The 20558-nt window shown below is 46.7% G+C and overlaps 2 protein-coding genes across 9 annotated transcripts in view; one reads left to right on the top strand and one right to left on the bottom strand.

Annotated features, from left to right (window-relative positions):
* The window catches only part of ZDHHC6 (zinc finger DHHC-type palmitoyltransferase 6), a 68805-nt gene extending 49090 nt beyond the window's left edge, over positions 1-19715 (bottom strand). The window contains exon 1 of one of the 2 annotated variants that reach the window (XM_056530377.1): positions 19629-19715. The gene's annotated coding sequence lies outside the window, so the exon portion shown is untranslated. Of the gene's footprint in view, positions 1-19511 lie in introns of both variants that reach the window. The other variant, XM_056530376.1, reaches the window with a different exon arrangement.
* VTI1A (vesicle transport through interaction with t-SNAREs 1A) overlaps positions 19649-20558 on the top strand; it is a 432905-nt gene continuing 431995 nt past the window's right edge. For all 7 annotated transcript variants that reach the window (XM_056530379.1, XM_056530385.1, XM_056530378.1 and 4 more), the window contains exon 1: positions 19649-19881. In XM_056530379.1, coding sequence (XP_056386354.1) covers positions 19788-19881 — 94 coding nt within the window. In that variant the 5' untranslated portion in view covers positions 19649-19787. The remainder of the gene's footprint in view (positions 19882-20558) is intronic.

Genomic DNA, 20558 nt, shown 5'->3' with positions numbered 1-20558 from the left:
AGGATCTGTATATTATGGGGATCTGTATATTATGGAGGATCTGTATATTATAGGGGATCTGTATATTATAGGGATCTGTATATTATGGGGGATCTGTATATTATGGGGATCTGTATATTATGGGGATCTGTATATTATGGAGGATCTGTATATTATGGGGATCTGTATATTATAGGGGATCTGTATATTATGGGGATCTGTATATTATGGGGATCTGTATATTATAGGGATCTGTATATTATAGGGATCTGTATATTATAGGGATCTGTATATTATGGAGGTTCTGTATATTATGGAGGATCTGTATATTATGGAGGATCTGTATATTATAGGGGATCTGTATATTATGGGGATCTGTATATTATGGAGGATCTGTATATTATGAGGATCTGTATATTATAGGATCTGTATATTATAGGGATCTGTATATTATGGGGATCTGTATATTATGGAGGATCTGTATATTATGGGGATCTGTATATTATGGAGGATCTGTATATTATGGGGATCTGTATATTATGGGGATCTGTATATTATGGGGATCTGTATATTATGGGGATCTGTATATTATGGGGATCTGTATACTATGGAGGATCTGTATATTATGGGGATCTGTATATTATAGGGGATCTGTATATTATGGGGATCTGTATATTATGGGGATCTGTATATTATAGGGGATCTGTATATTTTGAGGATCTGTATATTATGGAGGATCTGTATATTATGAGGATCTGTATATTGTAGGATCTGTATATTATAGGGATCTGTATATTATGGGGATCTGTATATTATGGAGGATCTGTATATTATGGGGATCTGTATATTATGGAGGATCTGTATATTATGGAGGATCTGTATATTATGGGGATCTGTATATTATGGGGATCTGTATATTATGGGGATCTGTATATTATGGAGGATCTGTATATTATGGGGGATCTGTATATTATGGAGGATCTGTATATTATGGGGGATCTGTATATTATGGAGGATCTGTATATTATAGGGGATCTGTATATTATAGGGATCTGTATATTATGGAGGATCTGTATATTATGGGGATCTGTATATTATGGGGGATCTGTATATTATAGGGGATCTGTATATTATGGAGGATCTGTATATTATAGGGGATCTGTATATTATAGGATCTGTATATTATGGGGGATCTGTATATTATGGAGGATCTGTATATTATGGGGATCTGTATATTATGGGGATCTGTATATTATGGGAATCTGTATATTATGGAGGATCTGTATATTATGGGGATCTGTACATTATAGGGATCTGTATATTATGGGGGATCTGTATATTATGGGGATCTGTATATTATAGGGATCTGTATATTATGGAGGATCTGTATATTATGGGGGATCTGTATTTTATGGAGGATCTGTATATTATGGGGATCTGTATATTATAGGGGATCTGTATATTATGGGGATCTGTATATTATGGAGGATCTGTATATTTTGGAGGATCTGTATATTATGGGGATCTGTATATTATAGGGGATCTGTATATTATGGAGGATCTGTATATTATGGAGGATCTGTATATTATGGGGATCTGTATATTATGGGGATCTGTATATTATGGGGATCTGTATATTATGGAGGATCTGTATATTATGGGGATCTGTATATTATGGAGGATCTGTATATTATGGAGGATCTGTATATTATGGAGGATCTGTATATTATGGGGATCTGTATATTATGGGGATCTGTATATTATGGGGATCTGTATATTATGGAGGATCTGTATATTATGGGGGATCTGTATATTATGGAGGATCTGTATATTATGGGGGATCTGTATATTATGGAGGATCTGTATATTATAGGGGATCTGTATATTATAGGGATCTGTATATTATGGAGGATCTGTATATTATGGGGATCTGTATATTAAGGGGGATCTGTATATTATAGGGGATCTGTATATTATGGAGGATCTGTATATTATAGGGGATCTGTATATTATAGGATCTGTATATTATGGGGGATCTGTATATTGTTACGCCTAGCGCTCCGGGTCCCCGCTCCTCCCCGGAGCGCTCACGGCGTCTTTCTCCCTGCAGCGCCCCGGTCAGTCCCGCTGACCGGGAGCGCTGCACTATCATGGCCGTCGGGGATGCGATTCGCACAGCGGGACGCGCCCGCTCGCGAATCGCATCCCAGGTCACTTACCCGTCCCGGTCCCCTGCTGTCATGTGCTGGCGCGCGCGGCTCCGCTCTCTAGGGCGCGCGCGCGCCAGCTCTCTGAGACTTAAAGGGCCAGTGCACCAATGATTGGTGCCTGGCCCAATTAGCTTAATTGGCTCCCACCTTCTCCCAGACTTTATCTGCTCACTGCCCCTGCACTCCCTGGCCGGATCTTGTTGCCTTGTGCCAGTGAAAGCGTTTAGTGTGTCCAAAGCCTGTGTTACCTGAACTTCTGCTATCCATCCTGACTACGAACCTTGCCGCCTGCCCCGACCTTCTGCTACGTCTGACCTTGCCTCTGCCTAGTCCTTCTGTTCCACGCCTTCTCAGCAGTCAGCGAGGTTGAGCCGTTGCTAGTGGATACGACCTGGTTGCTACTGCCGCAGCAAGACCATCCCGCTTTGCGGCGGGCTCTGGTGAAAACCAGTAGCCTCTTAGAACCGGTCCACTAGCACGGTCCACGCCAATCCCTCGCTGACACAGCGGATCCACAACCCGTAAGCCGAATCGTGACATATATTATGGAGGATCTGTATATTATGGGGATCTGTATATTATGGGAATCTGTATATTATGGAGGATCTGTATATTATGGGGATCTGTACATTATAGGGATCTGTATATTATGGGGGATCTGTATATTATGGGGATCTGTATATTATAGGGATCTGTATATTATGGAGGATCTGTATATTATGGGGGATCTGTATATTATGGAGGATCTGTATATTATGGGGATCTGTATATTATGGAGGATCTGCATATTATGGAGGATCTGTATATTATGGGGATCTGTATATTATGAGGATCTGTATATTATAGGGGATCTGTATATTATGGGGATCTGTATATTATGGAGGATTTGTATATTTTGGAGGATCTGTATATTATAGGGGATCTGTATATTATAGGGGATCTGTATATTATGGAGGATCTGTATATTATGGGGATCTGTATATTATGGGGATCTGTATATTATGGAGGATCTGTATATTATGGGGATCTGTATATTATAGGATCTGTATATTATGGGGATGTGTATATTATAGGGGATCTGTATATTATGGGGATCTGTATATTATAGGGGATCTGTATATTATGGGGATCTGTGTATTATAGGGATCTGTATATTATGGAGGATCTGTATATTATGGGGATCTGTATATTATGGAGGATCTGTATATTATGGGGATCTGTATATTATGGAGGATCTGTATATTATGGGGAGCTGTATATTATGGGGATCTGTATATTATGGGGATCTGTATATTATGGGGATCTGTATATTATGGAGGATCTGTATATTATGGGGATCTGTATATTATGGGGATCTGTATATTATGGGGATCTGTATATTATGGGGATCTGTATATTATGGAGGATCTGTATATTATGGGGATCTGTATATTATGGGGATCTGTATATTATGGAGGATCTGTATATTATGGGGATCTGTATATTATGGAGGATCTGTATATTATGGGGATCTGTATATTATGGAGGATCTGTATATTATGGGGAGCTGTATATTATGGAGGATCTGTATATTATGGGTGTTACGCCGAGCGCTCCGGGTCCCCGCTCCTCCCCGGAGCGCTCGCAACATCCTCGCTACTGCAGCGCCCCGGTCAGGTCCACTGACCGGGTGCGCTGCGATACCGCCTCCAGCCGGGATGCGATTCGCGATGCGGGTGGCGCCCGCTCGCGATGCGCACCCCGGCTCCCGTACCTGACTCGCTCTCCGTCGGTCCTGTCCCGGCGCGCGCGGCCCCGCTCCCTAGGGCGCGCGCGCGCCGGGTCTCTGCGATTTAAAGGGCCACTGATTGGCGCAGTTGTTCTAATTAGTGTGTTCACCTGTGCACTCCCTATGTATACCTCACTTCCACTGCACTCCCTCGCCGGATCTAGTTGCCATCGTGCCAGTGAAAGCGTTTCCTTGTGTGTTCCTAGCCTGTGTTCCAGACCTCCTGCCGTTGCCCCTGACTACGATCCTTGCTGCCTGCCCCGACCTTCTGCTACGTCCGACCTTGCTCTTGTCTACTCCCTTGTACCGCGCCTATCTTCAGCAGTCAGAGAGGTTGAGCCGTTGCTAGTGGATACGACCTGGTTACTACCGCCGCTGCAAGACCATCCCGCTTTGCGGCGGGCTCTGGTGAATACCAGTAGCAACTTAGAACCGGTCCACTAGCACGGTCCACGCCAATCCCTCTCTGGCACAGAGGATCCACCTCCTGCCAGCCGAATCGTGACAGTAGATCCGGCCATGGATCCCGCTGAAGTTCCACTGCCAGTTGTCGCCGACCTCACCACGGTGGTCGCCCAGCAGTCGCAACAGTTAGCGCAACAAGGCCACCAGCTGTCTCAACTGACCGTGATGCTACAGCAGCTACTACCACAGCTTCAGCAATCATCTCCTCCGCCAGCTCCTGCACCTCCTCCGCAGCGAGTGGCCGCTTCCGGCCTACGACTATCCTTGCCGGATAAATTTGATGGGGACTCTAAGTTTTGCCGTGGCTTTCTTTCACAATGTTCCCTGCACTTGGAGATGATGTCGGACCAGTTTCCTACTGAAAGGTCTAAGGTGGCTTTCGTAGTCAGCCTTCTGTCTGGGAAAGCTCTGTCATGGGCCACACCGCTCTGGGACCGCAATGACCCCGTCACTGCCTCTGTACACTCCTTCTTCTCGGAAATTCGAAGTGTCTTTGAGGAACCTGCCCGAGCCTCTTCTGCTGAGACTGCCCTGCTGAACCTGGTCCAGGGTAATTCTTCCGTTGGCGAGTACGCCATCCAATTCCGTACTCTTGCTTCCGAATTATCCTGGAATAATGAGGCCCTCTGCGCGACCTTTAAAAAAGGCCTATCCAGCAACATTAAAGATGTTCTGGCCGCACGAGAAATTCCTGCTAACCTGCATGAACTCATTCATCTAGCCACTCGCATTGACATGCGTTTTTCCGAAAGGCGTCAGGAGCTCCGCCAGGATATGGACTTTGTTCGCACGAGGCGTTTTTTCTCCCCGGCTCCTCTCTCCTCTGGTCCTCTGCAATCCGTTCCTGTGCCTCCCGCCGTGGAGGCTATGCAAGTTGACCGGTCTCGCTTGACACCTCAAGAGAGGACACGACGCCGCATGGAGAATCTTTGCCTGTACTGTGCCGGTACCGAACACTTCCTGAAGGATTGTCCTATCCGTCCTCCCCGCCTGGAAAGACGTACGCTGACTCCGCACAAAGGTGAGACAGTTCTTGATGTCAACTCTGCTTCTCCACTGTCACGATGCCGGCTGGCAGGAGGTGGATCCTCTGTGCCAGAGAGGGATTGGCGTGGACCGTGCTAGTGGACCGGTTCTAAGTCACTACTGGTTTTCACCAGAGCCCGCCGCAAAGCGGGATGGTCTTGCTGCGGCGGTAGTGACCAGGTCGTATCCACTAGCAACGGCTCAACCTCTCTGACTGCTGAAGATAGGCGCGGTACAAGGGAGTAGACAGAAGCAAGGTCGGACGTAGCAGAAGGTCGGGGCAGGCAGCAAGGATCGTAGTCAGGGGCAACGGCAGGAGGTCTGGAACACAGGCTGGGAACACACAAGGAAACGCTTTCACTGGCACAATGGCAACAAGATCCGGCGAGGGAGTGCAGGGGAAGTGAGGTATAAATAGGGAGTGCACAGGTGAACACACTGATAGAACCACTGCGCCAATCAGCGGCGCAGTGGCCCTTTAAATCGCAGAGACCCGGCGCGCGCGCTCCCTAGGGAGCGGGGCCGCGCGCGCCGGGACAGGACCGACGGAGAGCGAGTCAGGTACGGGAGCCGGGGTGCGCATCGCGAGCGGGCGCCACCCGCATCGCGAATCGCATCCCGGCTGGAGGCGGAATCGCAGCGCACCCGGTCAGTGGATCTGACCGGGGCGCTGCGGGAGCGAGAGTGTAGCGAGCGCTCCGGGGAGGAGCGGGGACCCGGAGCGCTCGGCGTAACAGTACCCCCCCCCTTGGGTCTCCCCCTCTTCTTGGAGCCTGAGAACCTGAGGACCAGATTTTTATCTAGGATATTGTCCTCAGGTTCCCAGGATCTCTCTTCAGGACCACAGCCCTCCCAGTCAACCGAAAAGAAGGTTTTTCCTCTGACCTTTTTGGAGGCCAGTATCTCCTTTACAGGAAAGATGTCTGAAGAACCGGAGACAGGAGTGGGAGAGATAAGTTTAGGAGAGAAACGGTTGATGATGAGTGGTTTAAGAAGAGAAACGTGAAAGGCATTAGGAATACGAAGAGAAGGAGGGAGAAGAAGTTTATAAGAGACAGGATTAATCTGGCACAAAATTTTGAAAGGACCAAGATAGCGTGGTCCCAATTTGTAGCTGGGAACACGGAAGCGGACATATTTAGCGGAGAGCCATACCTTGTCTCCGGGAGAAAAAATGGGGGGAGCTCTTCTTTTCTTATCAGCAAACTTCTTCATGCGTGATGAAGCCTGTAAGAGAGAATTTTGGGTCTCTTTCCATATGGTGGAAAGATCACGAGTTATTTCATCCACAGCGGGTACACCAGAGGGCAAGGGAGTAGGGAGGGGGGGAAGAGGGTGACGGCCGTACACCACAAAAAATGGGGATTTGGAAGAAGATTCAGAAACTCTGAAGTTATACGAGAATTCGGCCCATGGTAGAAGATCTGCCCAGTCATCCTGGCGGGAGGAAACAAAATGCCGTAAATAATCACCCAGGACCTGGTTAATTCTTTCTACTTGCCCATTGGATTGAGGATGATAAGCAGAAGAAAAGTTTAATTTAATCTTGAGTTGTTTACAGAGAGCCCTCCAGAATTTAGACACGAATTGGACGCCTCTATCCGAGACGATCTGCGTGGGCAACCCGTGAAGACGAAAAATGTGTACAAAAAATTGTTTTGCCAACTGAGGCGCAGAAGGAAGACCAGGAAGAGGAATAAAATGTGCCATCTTGGAGAATCGATCAACGACCACCCAAACAACAGTGTTGCCACGGGATGAGGGTAAGTCTGTAATAAAGTCCATACCAATCAGAGACCAAGGCTGTTCGGGAACAGGCAGAGGATGAAGAAGACCAGCGGGCTTCTGGCGAGGAGTCTTATCCCGGGCACAGACAGTGCAGGCTCGCACAAAATCCACAACATCCGTCTCCAGAGTCGGCCACCAATAGAAACGAGAGATGAGTTGTACGGATTTCTTGATGCCCGCATGACCTGCGAGATGGGAGGAGTGACCCCATTTGAGGATCCCGAGGCGTTGGCGTGGAGAGACGAAGGTCTTCCCTGGAGGAGTTTGCCTGATGGAGGCTGGAGAAGTGGAGATCAGGCAGTCAGGAGGAATGATGTGTTGCGGAGAGAACTCTACTTCCGAGGCATCCGAGGAACGAGAGAGAGCATCGGCCCTAATGTTCTTATCGGCAGGCCGAAAGTGAATTTCAAAATTAAATCGGGCAAAGAACAGAGACCACCTGGCCTGGCGAGGATTCAGCCGTTGGGCAGACTGGAGATAGGAGAGGTTCTTGTGATCGGTGTAAATAATAACTGGAAATCTTGATCCCTCCAGCAGATGCCTCCATTCCTCAAGTGCTAATTTAATGGCTAGTAGCTCTCGATCCCCGATGGAGTAGTTCCTCTCCGCCGGAGAGAAGGTCTTAGAAAAAAAACCACAAGTAACAGCATGCCCGGAAGAATTTTTTTGTAGAAGGACCGCTCCAGCTCCTACTGAGGAGGCATCAACCTCCAATAGGAAGGGTTTAGATGGGTCAGGTCTGGAGAGCACGGGAGCTGAAGAAAAGGCAGACTTGAGCTGTTTAAAGGCGTCTTCCGCTTGAGGAGGCCATGACTTAGGATTGGCATTCTTTTTGGTTAAAGCCACGATAGGAGCCACAATGGTGGAAAAATGTGGAATAAATTGTCTGTAATAATTGGCGAACCCCAAAAAACGTTGGATAGCACGGAGTCCGGAGGGGCGTGGCCAATCTAAGACGGCAGAGAGTTTGTCTGGATCCATTTGTAGTCCCTGGCCAGAGACCAAGTATCCTAGGAAAGGAAGAGATTGACATTCAAACAGACATTTCTCCATTTTGGCATAAAGTTGATTGTCACGAAGTCTCTGAAGAACCATGCGGACATGCTGGCGGTGTTCTTCTAGGTTGGCAGAAAAAATCAGGATATCGTCCAGATACACAACAACACAGGAATATAAGAGATCACGAAAAATTTCATTAACAAAGTCTTGGAAGACGGCAGGGGCGTTGCACAGGCCAAAGGGCATGACCAGATACTCAAAGTGTCCATCTCTAGTGTTAAATGCCGTTTTCCATTCATCCCCCTCTCTGATGCGGATGAGATTATAAGCACCTCTTAAGTCCAGTTTGGTAAAGATGTGGGCACCTTGGAGGCGATCAAAGAGTTCAGAGATGAGAGGTAGAGGGTAGCGATTCTTTACCGTGATTTTATTAAGACCGCGGTAGTCAATGCAAGGACGTAGGGAGCCATCTTTTTTGGACACAAAGAAAAATCCGGCTCCGGCAGGAGAGGAGGATTTGCGGATAAAGCCCTTTTTTAAATTTTCCTGGATGTACTCAGACATAGCAAGAGTCTCTGTGGCAGAGAGAGGATAAATTCTGCCCCGGGGTGGAGTAGTGCCCGGGAGGAGGTCAATAGGACAGTCATAAGGCCTGTGAGGAGGTAGAGTCTCAGCTTGTTTTTTGCAAAAAACATCCGCAAAGTCCATATAGGCCTTAGGGAGACCGGTTACAGGGAGAACCCCAGGGTCACGGCAAGGAGTACTGGTAACCGGTTTAAGGCAGTCCTTGAAACAAGAGGGACCCCAACTCTTGATCTCCCCTGTGGACCAATCCAGGGTTGGGGAATGGTGTTGAAGCCAGGGTAGTCCAAGGAGAATTTCGGAAGTGCAATTGGAGAGGACCAAAAACTCAATTTTTTCGTGGTGAGGTCCGATGCACATTAGGAGGGGTTCCGTGCGGTAACGCACGGCACAGTCCAATCTTTCATTGTTAACGCAATTGATGTAGAGAGGTCTGGCGAGACTGGTCACTGGGATGTTGAACCTGTTGATGAGAGAGGCCAAAATAAAGTTTCCTGCAGATCTGGAGTCCAAGAAGGCCTTAGTGGAGAAGGAGAAGGTAGAGTCAGATATCCGCACAGGCACAGTAAGACGTGGAGAAGCAGAGTTGACATCAAGGACTGTTTCACCTTTGTGCGGAGTCAGCGTACGTCTTTCCAGGCGGGGAGGACGGATAGGACAATCCTTCAGGAAGTGTTCGGTACCGGCACAGTACAGGCAGAGATTCTCCATGCGGCGTTGTGTCCTCTCTTGAGGTGTCAGGCGAGACCGGTCAACTTGCATAGCCTCCACGGCGGGAGGCACAGGAACGGATTGCAGAGGACCAGAGGAGAGAGGAGCCGGGGAGAAAAAATGCCTCGTGCGAACAAAGTCCATATCCTGGCGGAGCTCCTGACGCCTTTCGGAAAAACGCATGTCAATGCGAGTGGCTAGATGAATGAGTTCATGTAGGTTAGCAGGAATTTCTCGTGCGGCCAGAACATCTTTAATGTTGCTGGATAGGCCTTTTTTAAAGGTCGCGCAGAGGGCCTCATTATTCCAGGAAAGTTCTGAAGCAAGAGTACGGAATTGCACGGCGTACTCGCCAACGGAAGAATTACCCTGGACCAGGTTCAGCCGGGCAGTCTCAGCAGAAGAGGCTCGGGCAGGTTCCTCAAAGACACTTCGAATTTCCGAGAAGAAGGAGTGTACAGAGGCAGTGACGGGGTCATTGCGGTCCCAGAGCGGTGTGGCCCATGACAGAGCTTTTCCAGACAGAAGGCTGACTACGAAAGCCACCTTAGACCTTTCAGTAGGAAACTGGTCCGACATCATCTCCAAGTGCAGGGAACATTGTGAAAGAAAGCCACGGCAAAACTTAGAGTCCCCATCAAATTTATCCGGCAAGGATAGTCGTAGGCCTGAGGCGGCCACTCGCTGCGGAGGAGGTGCAGGAGCTGGCGGAGGAGATGATTGCTGAAGCTGTGGTAGTAGCTGCTGTAGCATCACGGTCAGTTGAGACAGCTGGTGGCCTTGTTGCGCTATCTGTTGTGACTGCTGGGCGACCACCGTGGTGAGGTCGGCGACAACTGGCAGAGGAACTTCAGCGGGATCCATGGCCGGATCTACTGTCACGATGCCGGCTGGCAGGAGGTGGATCCTCTGTGCCAGAGAGGGATTGGCGTGGACCGTGCTAGTGGACCGGTTCTAAGTCACTACTGGTTTTCACCAGAGCCCGCCGCAAAGCGGGATGGTCTTGCTGCGGCGGTAGTGACCAGGTCGTATCCACTAGCAACGGCTCAACCTCTCTGACTGCTGAAGATAGGCGCGGTACAAGGGAGTAGACAGAAGCAAGGTCGGACGTAGCAGAAGGTCGGGGCAGGCAGCAAGGATCGTAGTCAGGGGCAACGGCAGGAGGTCTGGAACACAGGCTAGGAACACACAAGGAAACGCTTTCACTGGCACAATGGCAACAAGATCCGGCGAGGGAGTGCAGGGGAAGTGAGGTATAAATAGGGAGTGCACAGGTGAACACACTGATAGAACCACTGCGCCAATCAGCGGCGCAGTGGCCCTTTAAATCGCAGAGACCCGGCGCGCGCGCGCCCTAGGGAGCGGGGCCGCGCGCGCCGGGACAGGACCGACGGAGAGCGAGTCAGGTACGGGAGCCGGGGTGCGCATCGCGAGCGGGCGCCACCCGCATCGCGAATCGCATCCCGGCTGGAGGCGGAATCGCAGCGCACCCGGTCAGTGGATCTGACCGGGGCGCTGCGGGAGCGAGAGTGTAGCGAGCGCTCCAGGGAGGAGCGGGGACCCGGAGCGCTCGGCGTAACATCCACGCCTTACTGTGCCTGTGCGGATATCTGCCTCTACCTTCTCCTTCTCTACTATGGCCTTCTTGGATTCCGGATCTGCAGGAAATTTTATTTTGGCCTCTCTCATCAACAGGTTCAACATCCCAGTGACCAGTCTCGCCAGACCCCTCTACATCAATTGTGTTAACAATGAAAGATTGGACTGTACCGTACGTTACCGCACGGAGCCCCTCCTAATGTGCATCGGACCTCATCACGAAAAAATTGAGTTTTTGGTCCTCTCCAATTGCACTTCCGAAATTCTCCTTGGACTACCGTGGCTTCAACGCCATTCCCCAACCCTTGATTGGTCCACAGGAGAGATCAAGAGCTGGGGTACTTCTTGTTTCAAGGACTGTCTTAAACTGGTTCCCAGTACTCCCTGCCATGACCCTGTGGTTCCCCCTGTAACCGGTCTCCCTAAGGCTTATATGGACTATGCTGACGTATTTTGCAAAAAACAAGCTGAGACTTTACCTCCTCACAGGCCTTATGACTGTCCTATTGACCTCCTCCCGGGCACTACTCCACCCCGGGGCAGAATTTATCCTCTGTCCGCCCCAGAGACTCTTGCTATGTCTGAATACATCCAGGAAAATTTAAAAAAGGGGTTTATCCGCAAATCCTCCTCTCCTGCCGGAGCTGGATTTTTCTTTGTGTCCAAAAAAGATGGCTCCCTACGTCCTTGCATTGATTACCGCGGACTTAATAAAATCACGGTAAAGAACCGCTACCCCCTACCTCTTATCTCAGAACTCTTTGATCGTCTTCAAGGTGCCCACATCTTTACCAAACTGGACTTAAGAGGTGCTTATAATCTCATCCGCATCAGGGAGGGGGACGAATGGAAAACTGCATTTAACACTAGAGATGGACACTTTGAGTATCTGGTCATGCCCTTTGGCCTGTGCAACGCCCCTGCCGTCTTCCAAGACTTTGTTAATTAAATTTTTCGTGATCTCTTATATTCCTGTGTTGTTGTGTATCTGGACGATATTCTGATTTTTTTTCTGCCAATCTAGAAGAACACCGCCAGCATGTCCGCATGGTTCTTCAGAGACTTCGAGACAATCAACTTTATGCCAAAATGGAGAAATGTCTGTTTGAATGTCAATCTCTTCCTTTCCTAGGATACTTGGTCTCTGGCCAGGGACTACAAATGGACCCAGATAAACTCTCTGCTGTCTTAGATTGGCCACGCCCCTCCGGACTCCGTGCTATCCAACGTTTTTTGGGGTTCGCCAATTATTACAGACAATTTATTCCTCATTTTTCCACTATTGTGGCTCCTATCGTGGCTTTAACCAAGAAGAATGCCAATCCTAAGTCCTGGTCTCCTCAAGCGGAAGACGCATTTAAACGGCTCAAGTCTGCCTTTTCTTTTGCTCCCGTGCTCTCCAGACCTGACCCATCTAAACCCTTCCTATTGGAGGTTGATACCTCCTCAGTGGGAGCTGGAGCAGTCCTTCTACAAAAAAATTCTTCCGGGCATGCTGTTACTTGTGGGTTTTTTTCTAGGACCTTCTCTCCGGCGGAGAGGAACTACTCCATCGGGGATCGAGAACTACTGGCCATTAAATTGGCACTTGAGGAATGGAGGCATCTGCTGGAGGGATCAAAATTTCCAGTTATCATTTACACCGACCACAAGAATCTCTCCTATCTCCAGTCTGCCCAACGGCTGAATCCTCGCCAGGCCAGGTGGTCTTTGTTCTTTGCCCGTTTTAACTTTGAAATTCATTTTCGCCCTGCCGACAAGAACATTAGGGCCGATGCTCTCTCTCGTTCCTCGGATGCCTCGGAAGTAGAGGTCTCTCCGCAACACATCATTCCTCCTGACTGTCTGATCTCCACTTCTCCAGCCTTCATCAGGCAAACTCCTCCAGGGAAGACCTTCGTTTCTCCACGCCAACGTCTTGGGATTCTCAAATGGGGTCACTCCTCCCACCTCGCTGGCCATGCGGGCATCAAAAAGTCCTTGCAACTCATCTCTCGCTTCTATTGGTGGCCGACTCTGGAGACGGATGTTGTTGATTTTGTGCGGGCCTGTACTGTCTGTGCCCGGGATAAGACTCCTCGCCAGAAGCCTGCTGGTCTCCTTCATCCTCTGCCTGTCCCCGAACAGCCTTGGTCTCTGATTGGTATGGATTTTATTACAGACTTACCCCCATCCCGTGGCAACACTGTTGTTTGGGTGGTCGTTGATCGATTTTCCAAGATGGCACATTTTATTCCTCTTCCTGGTCTTCCTTCAGCGCCTCAGTTGGCAAAACAATTTTTTGTACACATTTTTCGTCTTCACGGTTTGCCCACGCAGATCGCCTCGGATAGAGGCGTCCAATTCGTGTCAAAATTCTGGAGGGCTCTCTGTAAACAACTCAAGATTAAATTAAACTTCTCTTCTGCTTATCATCCTCAATCCAATGGGCAAGTAGAAAGAATTAACCAGGTCCTGGGTGACTATTTACGGCATTTTGTTTCCTCCCGCCAGGATGACTGGGCAGATCTTCTACCATGGGCCGAATTCTCGTACAACTTCAGAGTCTCTGAATCTTCTTCTAAATCCCCATTTTTCGTGGTGTACGGCCGTCACCCTCTTTCCCCCCCTCCCTACTCCCTTGCCCTCTGGTTTGCCCGCTGTGGATGAAGTGACTCGTGATCTTTCCACCATATGGAAAGAGACCCAAAATTCTCTTTTACAGGCTTCATCTCGCATGAAAAAGTTTGCCGATAAGAAAAGAAGAGCTCCCGCCATTTTTTCTCCCGGAGACAAGGTATGGCTCTCCGCTAAATATGTCCACTTCCGTGTCCCCAGCTACAAACTGGGACCACGCTATCTTGGTCCTTTCAAAATCTTGTGCCAAATTAATCCTGTCTCTTACAAACTTCTTCTTCCTCCTTCTCTTCGTATTCCTAATGCCTTTCATGTCTCTCTTCTTAAACCACTCATCATCAACCGTTTCTCTCCCAAACTTGTTTCTCCCACTCCTGTTTACGGTTCTTCTGACATCTTCTCCGTGAAGGAGATACTGGCCTCCAAAAAGGTCAGAGGGAAAAAAAATTTTTGGGTTGATTGGGAGGGCTGTGGTCCTGAAGAGAGATCCTGGGAACCTGAGGACATCATCCTAGACAAAAGTCTGGTCCTCAGGTTCTCAGGCTCCAAGAAGAGGGGGAGACCCAAGGGGGGGGGGGGGGTACTGTTACGCCGAGCGCTTCGGGTCCCCGCTCCTCCCCGGAGCGCTCGCAACATCCTCGCTACTGCAGCGCCCCGGTCAGATCCACTGACCGGGTGCGCTGCGATACCGCCTCCAGCCGGGATGCGATTCGCGATGCGGGTGGCGCCCGCTCGCGATGCGCACCCCGGCTCCCGTACCTGACTCGCTCTCCGTCGGTCCTGTCCCGGCGCGCGCGGCCCCGCTCCCTAGGGCGCGCGCGCGCCGGGTCTCTGCGATTTAAAGGGCCAATGCGCCACTGATTGGCGCAGTTGTTCTAATTAGTGTGTTCACCTGTGCACTCCCTATGTATACCTCACTTCCCCTGCACTCCCTCGCCGGATCTTGTTGCCATTGTGCCAGTGAAAGCGTTCCCTTGTGTGTTCCTAGCCTGTGTTCCAGACCTCCTGCCGTTGCCCCTGACTACGATCCTTGCTGCCTGCCCCGACCTTCTGCTACGTCCGACCTTGCTCTTGTCTACTCCCTTGTACCGCGCCTATCTTCAGCAGTCAGAGAGGTTGAGCCGTTGCTAGTGGATACGACCTGGTTACTACCACCGCTGCAAGACCATCCCGCTTTGCGGCGGGCTCTGGTGAATACCAGTAGTAACTTAGAACCGGTCCACTAGCACGGTCCACGCCAATCCCTCTCTGGCACAGAGGATCCACCTCCTGCCAGCCGAATCGTGACAATGGGGATCTGTATATTATAGGGGATCTGTATTTTATGGGGATCTGTATATTATAGGGGATCTGTATATTATGGGGATCTGTATATTATAGGGATCTGTATATTATGGAGGATCTGTATATTATGGGGGATCTGTATATTATGGAGGATCTGTATATTATGGGGGATCTGTATATTATGGGGGATCTGTATATTATAGGGGATCTGTATATTATGGAGGATCTGTATATTATAGGGGATCTGTATATTATGGGGATCTGTATATTATGGGGATCTGTATATTATGGGGATCTGTATATTATGGGGATCTGTATATTATAGGGATCTGTATATTATGGGGATCTGTATATTATGGAGGATCTGTATATTATGGGGGATCTGTATATTATAGGGGATCTGTATATTATAGGGGATCTGTATATTATAGGGGATCTGTATATTATGGGGATCTGTATATTATAGGAGATCTGTATATTATGGGGATCTGTATATTATGGGGGATCTGTATATTATAGGGGATCTGTATATTATAGGGGATCTGTATATTATAGGGGATCTGTATATTATAGGGGATCTGTATATTATGGGGATCTGTATATTATGGGGATCTGTATATTATGGGGATCTGTATATTATGGAGGTTCTGTATATTATGGGGATCTGTATATTATGGAGGTTCTGTATATTATGGAGGTTCTGTATATTATGGGGATCTGTATATTATGGGGATCTGTATATTATGGAGGATCTGTATATTATAGGGATCTGTATATTATAGGGGATCTGTATATTATGGGGATCTGTATATTATGGAGGATCTGTATATTATAGGGATCTGTATATTATAGGGGATCTGTATATTATGGAGGATCTGTATATTATGGAGGTTCTGTATATTATGGGGATCTGTATATTATGGAGGTTCTGTATATTATGGAGGTTCTGTATATTATGGAGGATCTGTATATTATGGAGGATCTGTATATTATGGGGATCTGTATATTATAGGATCTGTATATTATGGGGGAATCTGTATATTATGGGGGATCTGTATATTATGGGGGATCTGTATATTATGGGGATCTGTATATTATAGGGATCTGTATATTATGGAGGTTCTGTATATTATGGGGATCTGTATATTATGCGGGATCTGTATATTATAGGATCTGTATATTATAGGGGATCTGTATATTATGGGGATCTGTATATTATGGGGATCTGTATATTATGGGGGATCTGTATATTATGGAGGATCTGTATATTATGGGGGATCTGTATATTATAGGGGATCTGTATATTATGGAGGATCTGTATATTATGGGGATCTGTATATTATGGGGATCTGTATATTATGGGGGATCTGTATATTATGGAGGTTCTGTATATTATGGGGATCTGTATATTATGGAGGATCTGTATATTATGGGGATCTGTATATTATGGGGGATCTGTATATTATAGGGGATCTGTATATTATGGGGGATCTGTATATTATGGGGATCTGTATATTATAGGGGATCTGTATATTATGGGGATCTGTATATTATGGGGATCTGTATATTATGGGGATCTGTATATTATGGAGGATCTGTATATTATGGGGATCTGTATATTATGGGGATCTGCATATTATGGGGGATCTGTATATTATGGAGGTTCTGTATATTATGGGGATCTGTATATTATGGAGGATCTGTATATTATAGGGATCTGTATATTATGGGGATCTGTATATTATGGGGATCTGTATATTATGGAGGATCTGTATATTATGGGGATCTGTATATTATGGGGATCTGTATATTATGGAGGATCTGTATATTATGGGGTTCTGTATATTATGGGGATGTGTATATTATAGGGATCTGTATATTATGGGGATCTGTATATTATGGGGTTCTGTATATTATAGGGGTTCTGTATATTATGGGGATCTGTATATTATAGGATCTGTATATTATGGGGGATCAGTATATTATGGGGATCTGTATATTATGGGGATCTGTATATTATGGGGATCTGTATATTATGGAGGATCTGTATATTATGGGGATCTGTATATTATGGGGGATCTGTATATTATAGGGGATCTGTATATTATGGGGATCTGTATATTATGGGGATCTGTATATTATGGAGGATCTGAATATTATAGGATCTGTATATTATGGGGGATCTGTATATTATAGGGGATCTGTATATTATGGGGGATCTGTATATTATGGGGATCTGTATATTATAGGGATCTGTATATTATGGGGATCTGTATATTATGGGGATCTGTATATTATGGGGATCTGTATATTATGGAGGTTCTGTATATTATGGGGATCTGTATATTATGGGGATCTGTATATTATGGAGGATCTGTATATTATGGAGGATCTGTATATTATGGGGATCTGTATATTATGGGGATCTGTATATTATAGGGGATCTGTATATTATGGAGGATCTGTATATTATGGGGATCTGTATATTATGGGGATCTGTATATTATAAGGGATCTGTATATTATGGGGATCTGTATATTATAGGGATCTGTATATTATGGGGGATCTGTATATTATGGGGATGTGTATATTATAGGGGATCTGTATATTATGGGGATCTGTATATTATAGGGATCTGTATATTATGGAGGATCTGTATATTATAGGGATCTGTATATTATGGGGGATCTGTATATTATGGGGATCTGTATATTATAGGGGATCTGTATATTATGGGGATGTGTATATTATAGGGATCTGTATATTATGGGGATGTGTATATTATAGGGATCTGTATATTATGGGGATGTGTATATTATGGGGATCTGTATATTATGGGGGATCTGTATATTATGGGGATCTGTATATTATGGGGATGTGTATATTATGGAGGATCTGTATATTATGGGGATCTGTATATTATGGAGGTTCTGTATATTATGGGGATCTGTATATTATGGAGGTTCTGTATATTATGGGGATCTGTATATTATGGGGGATCTGTATATTATGGGGATCTGTATATTATAGGGGATCTGTATATTATAGGATCTGTATATTATGGAGGATCTGTATATTATAGGGGATCTGTATATTATGGGGGATCTGTATATTATGGGGATCTGTATATTATAGGGCATCTGTATATTATGGGGATGTGTATATTATAGGGATCTGTATATTATGGGGATCTGTATATTATGGGGTTCTGTATATTATAGGGGTTCTGTATATTATAGGGATCTGTATATTATGGAGGATCTGTATATTATGGGGATGTGTATATTATGGGGATCTGTATATTATGGGGATGTGTATATTATGGAGGATCTGTATATTATGGGGATGTGTATATTATGGAGGATCTGTATATTATGGGGATCTGTATATTATAGGGGATCTGTATATTATGGAGGTTCTGTATATTATGGGAATCTGTATATTATAGGGATGTGTATATTATGGGGATCTGTATATTATGGGGATGTGTATATTATGGGGATCTGTATATTATGGGGGATCTGTATATTATGGGGATGTGTATATTATGGGGATCTGTATATTATGGGGGATCTGTATATTATGGGAATCTGTATATTATGGGGATCTGTATATTATGGAGCTTCTGTATATTATGGGGATCTGTATATTATAGGGGATCTGTATATTATGGGGATCTGTATATTATAGGGATCTGTATATTATGGAGGTTCTGTATATTATGGGGATCTGTATATTATGGGGGATCTGTATATTATGGAGGTTCTGTATATTATGGGGATCTGTATATTATGGGGAATCTGTATATTATAGGGGATCTGTATATTATGGGGGATCTGTATATTATGGAGGTTCTGTATATTATGGGGATCTGTATATTATAGGGGATCTGTATATTATAGGGGATCTGTATATTATGGGGATCTGTATATTATGGGGATCTGTATATTATGGGGATCTGTATATTATGGGGGATCTGTATATTATGGGGATCTGTATATTATGGGGATCTGTATATTATGGGGATCTGTATATTATAGGGATCTGTATATTATAGGGGATCTGTATATTATAGGGATCTGTATATTATGGGGATCTGTATATTATGGGGATCTGTATATTATGGGGATCTGTATATTATGGGGATCTGTATATTATGGGGATCTGTATATCATGGGGATCTGTATATTATGGGGATCTGTATATTATGGGGATCTGTATATTATGGGGATCCGTATATTATGGGGATCTGTATATTATAGGGGATCTGTATATTATGGGGATCTGTATATCATGGGGATCTGTATATCATGGGGACTAAATTGTATCTTTTTGCCACTGTGATTGGTTGTCACTCACTTAGGGGGCGTGTCATGAAGACATCCTTGTTACCTAATTGGTTACTATTTGCTAATTGATTACATTAACCAATCAGATTACAGCTGTAATTGCTCTTAGTAATAATGGAAGATGAAAGGTGAGACCTGATTGGTTGCCCCGGGTATCGGCCCCGCCCCCTGCACTGACAGGTCCTTAGCCCTCCAGCTGCTGCGCTCATTACTGATTAATCCCCTGATGGGGGCGGGGCTGACTATTGTCACCTGCTTGTATGACGTCACAACTAACAGGAACGATTTTGAGGTTTCTAAGGAAGAGCAGGTTGCTAAGGGCGCCGGGGGATCGCTTAGTGAGCGGACCGGCGGAAGTGGTTGGAGAGGAAACTTCCGGTTGTCACTCTGTTCTCTGCTATCTGGATAAACATGTCTGCCGAGTTCCAGGGTTATGAGCAGGACTATGGAGTCCTCACTGCCGACATCACCAACAGGATCGGGAAGATTCCCAAGCTGTCAGGAGGTGAGGAACGGGGGAGACCCCCAGAGGGTGAGGGGGGACTATGTGGAACTGGGTGACTGTGAGGAGGCTGGGGGTACCAGTGAATACAGTGGGGGTGACTGTGAGGAGGCTGGGGGTACCAGTGAATACAGTGGGGGTGACTGTGAGGAGGCTGGGGGTACCAGTGTAGACAGTGGGGTGACTGTGAGGAGGATGGGGGTACCAGTGAATACAGTGGGGGTGACTGTGAGGAGGCTGGGGGTACCAGTGAAGACAGTGGGGGTGACTGTGAGGAGGCTGGGGGTACCAGTGAAGACAGTGGGGGTGACTGAGGAGGATGGGGGTACCAGAGAAGACAGTGGGGATGACTGTGAGGAGGCTGGGGGTACCAGTGAAGACAGTGGGGATGACTGTGAGGAGGCTGGGGGTACCAGTGAATACAGTGGGGGTGACTGTGAGGAGGATGGGGGTACCAGAGAAGACAGTGGGGATGACTGTGAGGAGGCTGGGTGTACCAGAGAAGACAGTGGGGATGACTGTGAGGAGGCTGGGGGTACCAGTGAATACAGTGGGGGTGACTGTGAGGAGGCTGGGGGTACCAGTGAAGACAGTGGGGGTGACTGTGAGGAGGCTGGGGGTACCAGTGAAGACAGTGGGGGTGACTGTGAGGAGGCTGGGGGTACCAGTGAAGACAGTGG

This window comes from Hyla sarda, chromosome 7 (genome assembly GCF_029499605.1).
Source record: "Hyla sarda isolate aHylSar1 chromosome 7, aHylSar1.hap1, whole genome shotgun sequence".
Taxonomy (NCBI): Eukaryota; Metazoa; Chordata; class Amphibia; order Anura; family Hylidae; genus Hyla; species Hyla sarda.
Note: the sequence above shows the minus strand (reverse complement) of the source record. Positions and strands in the feature narration are given on the sequence as shown.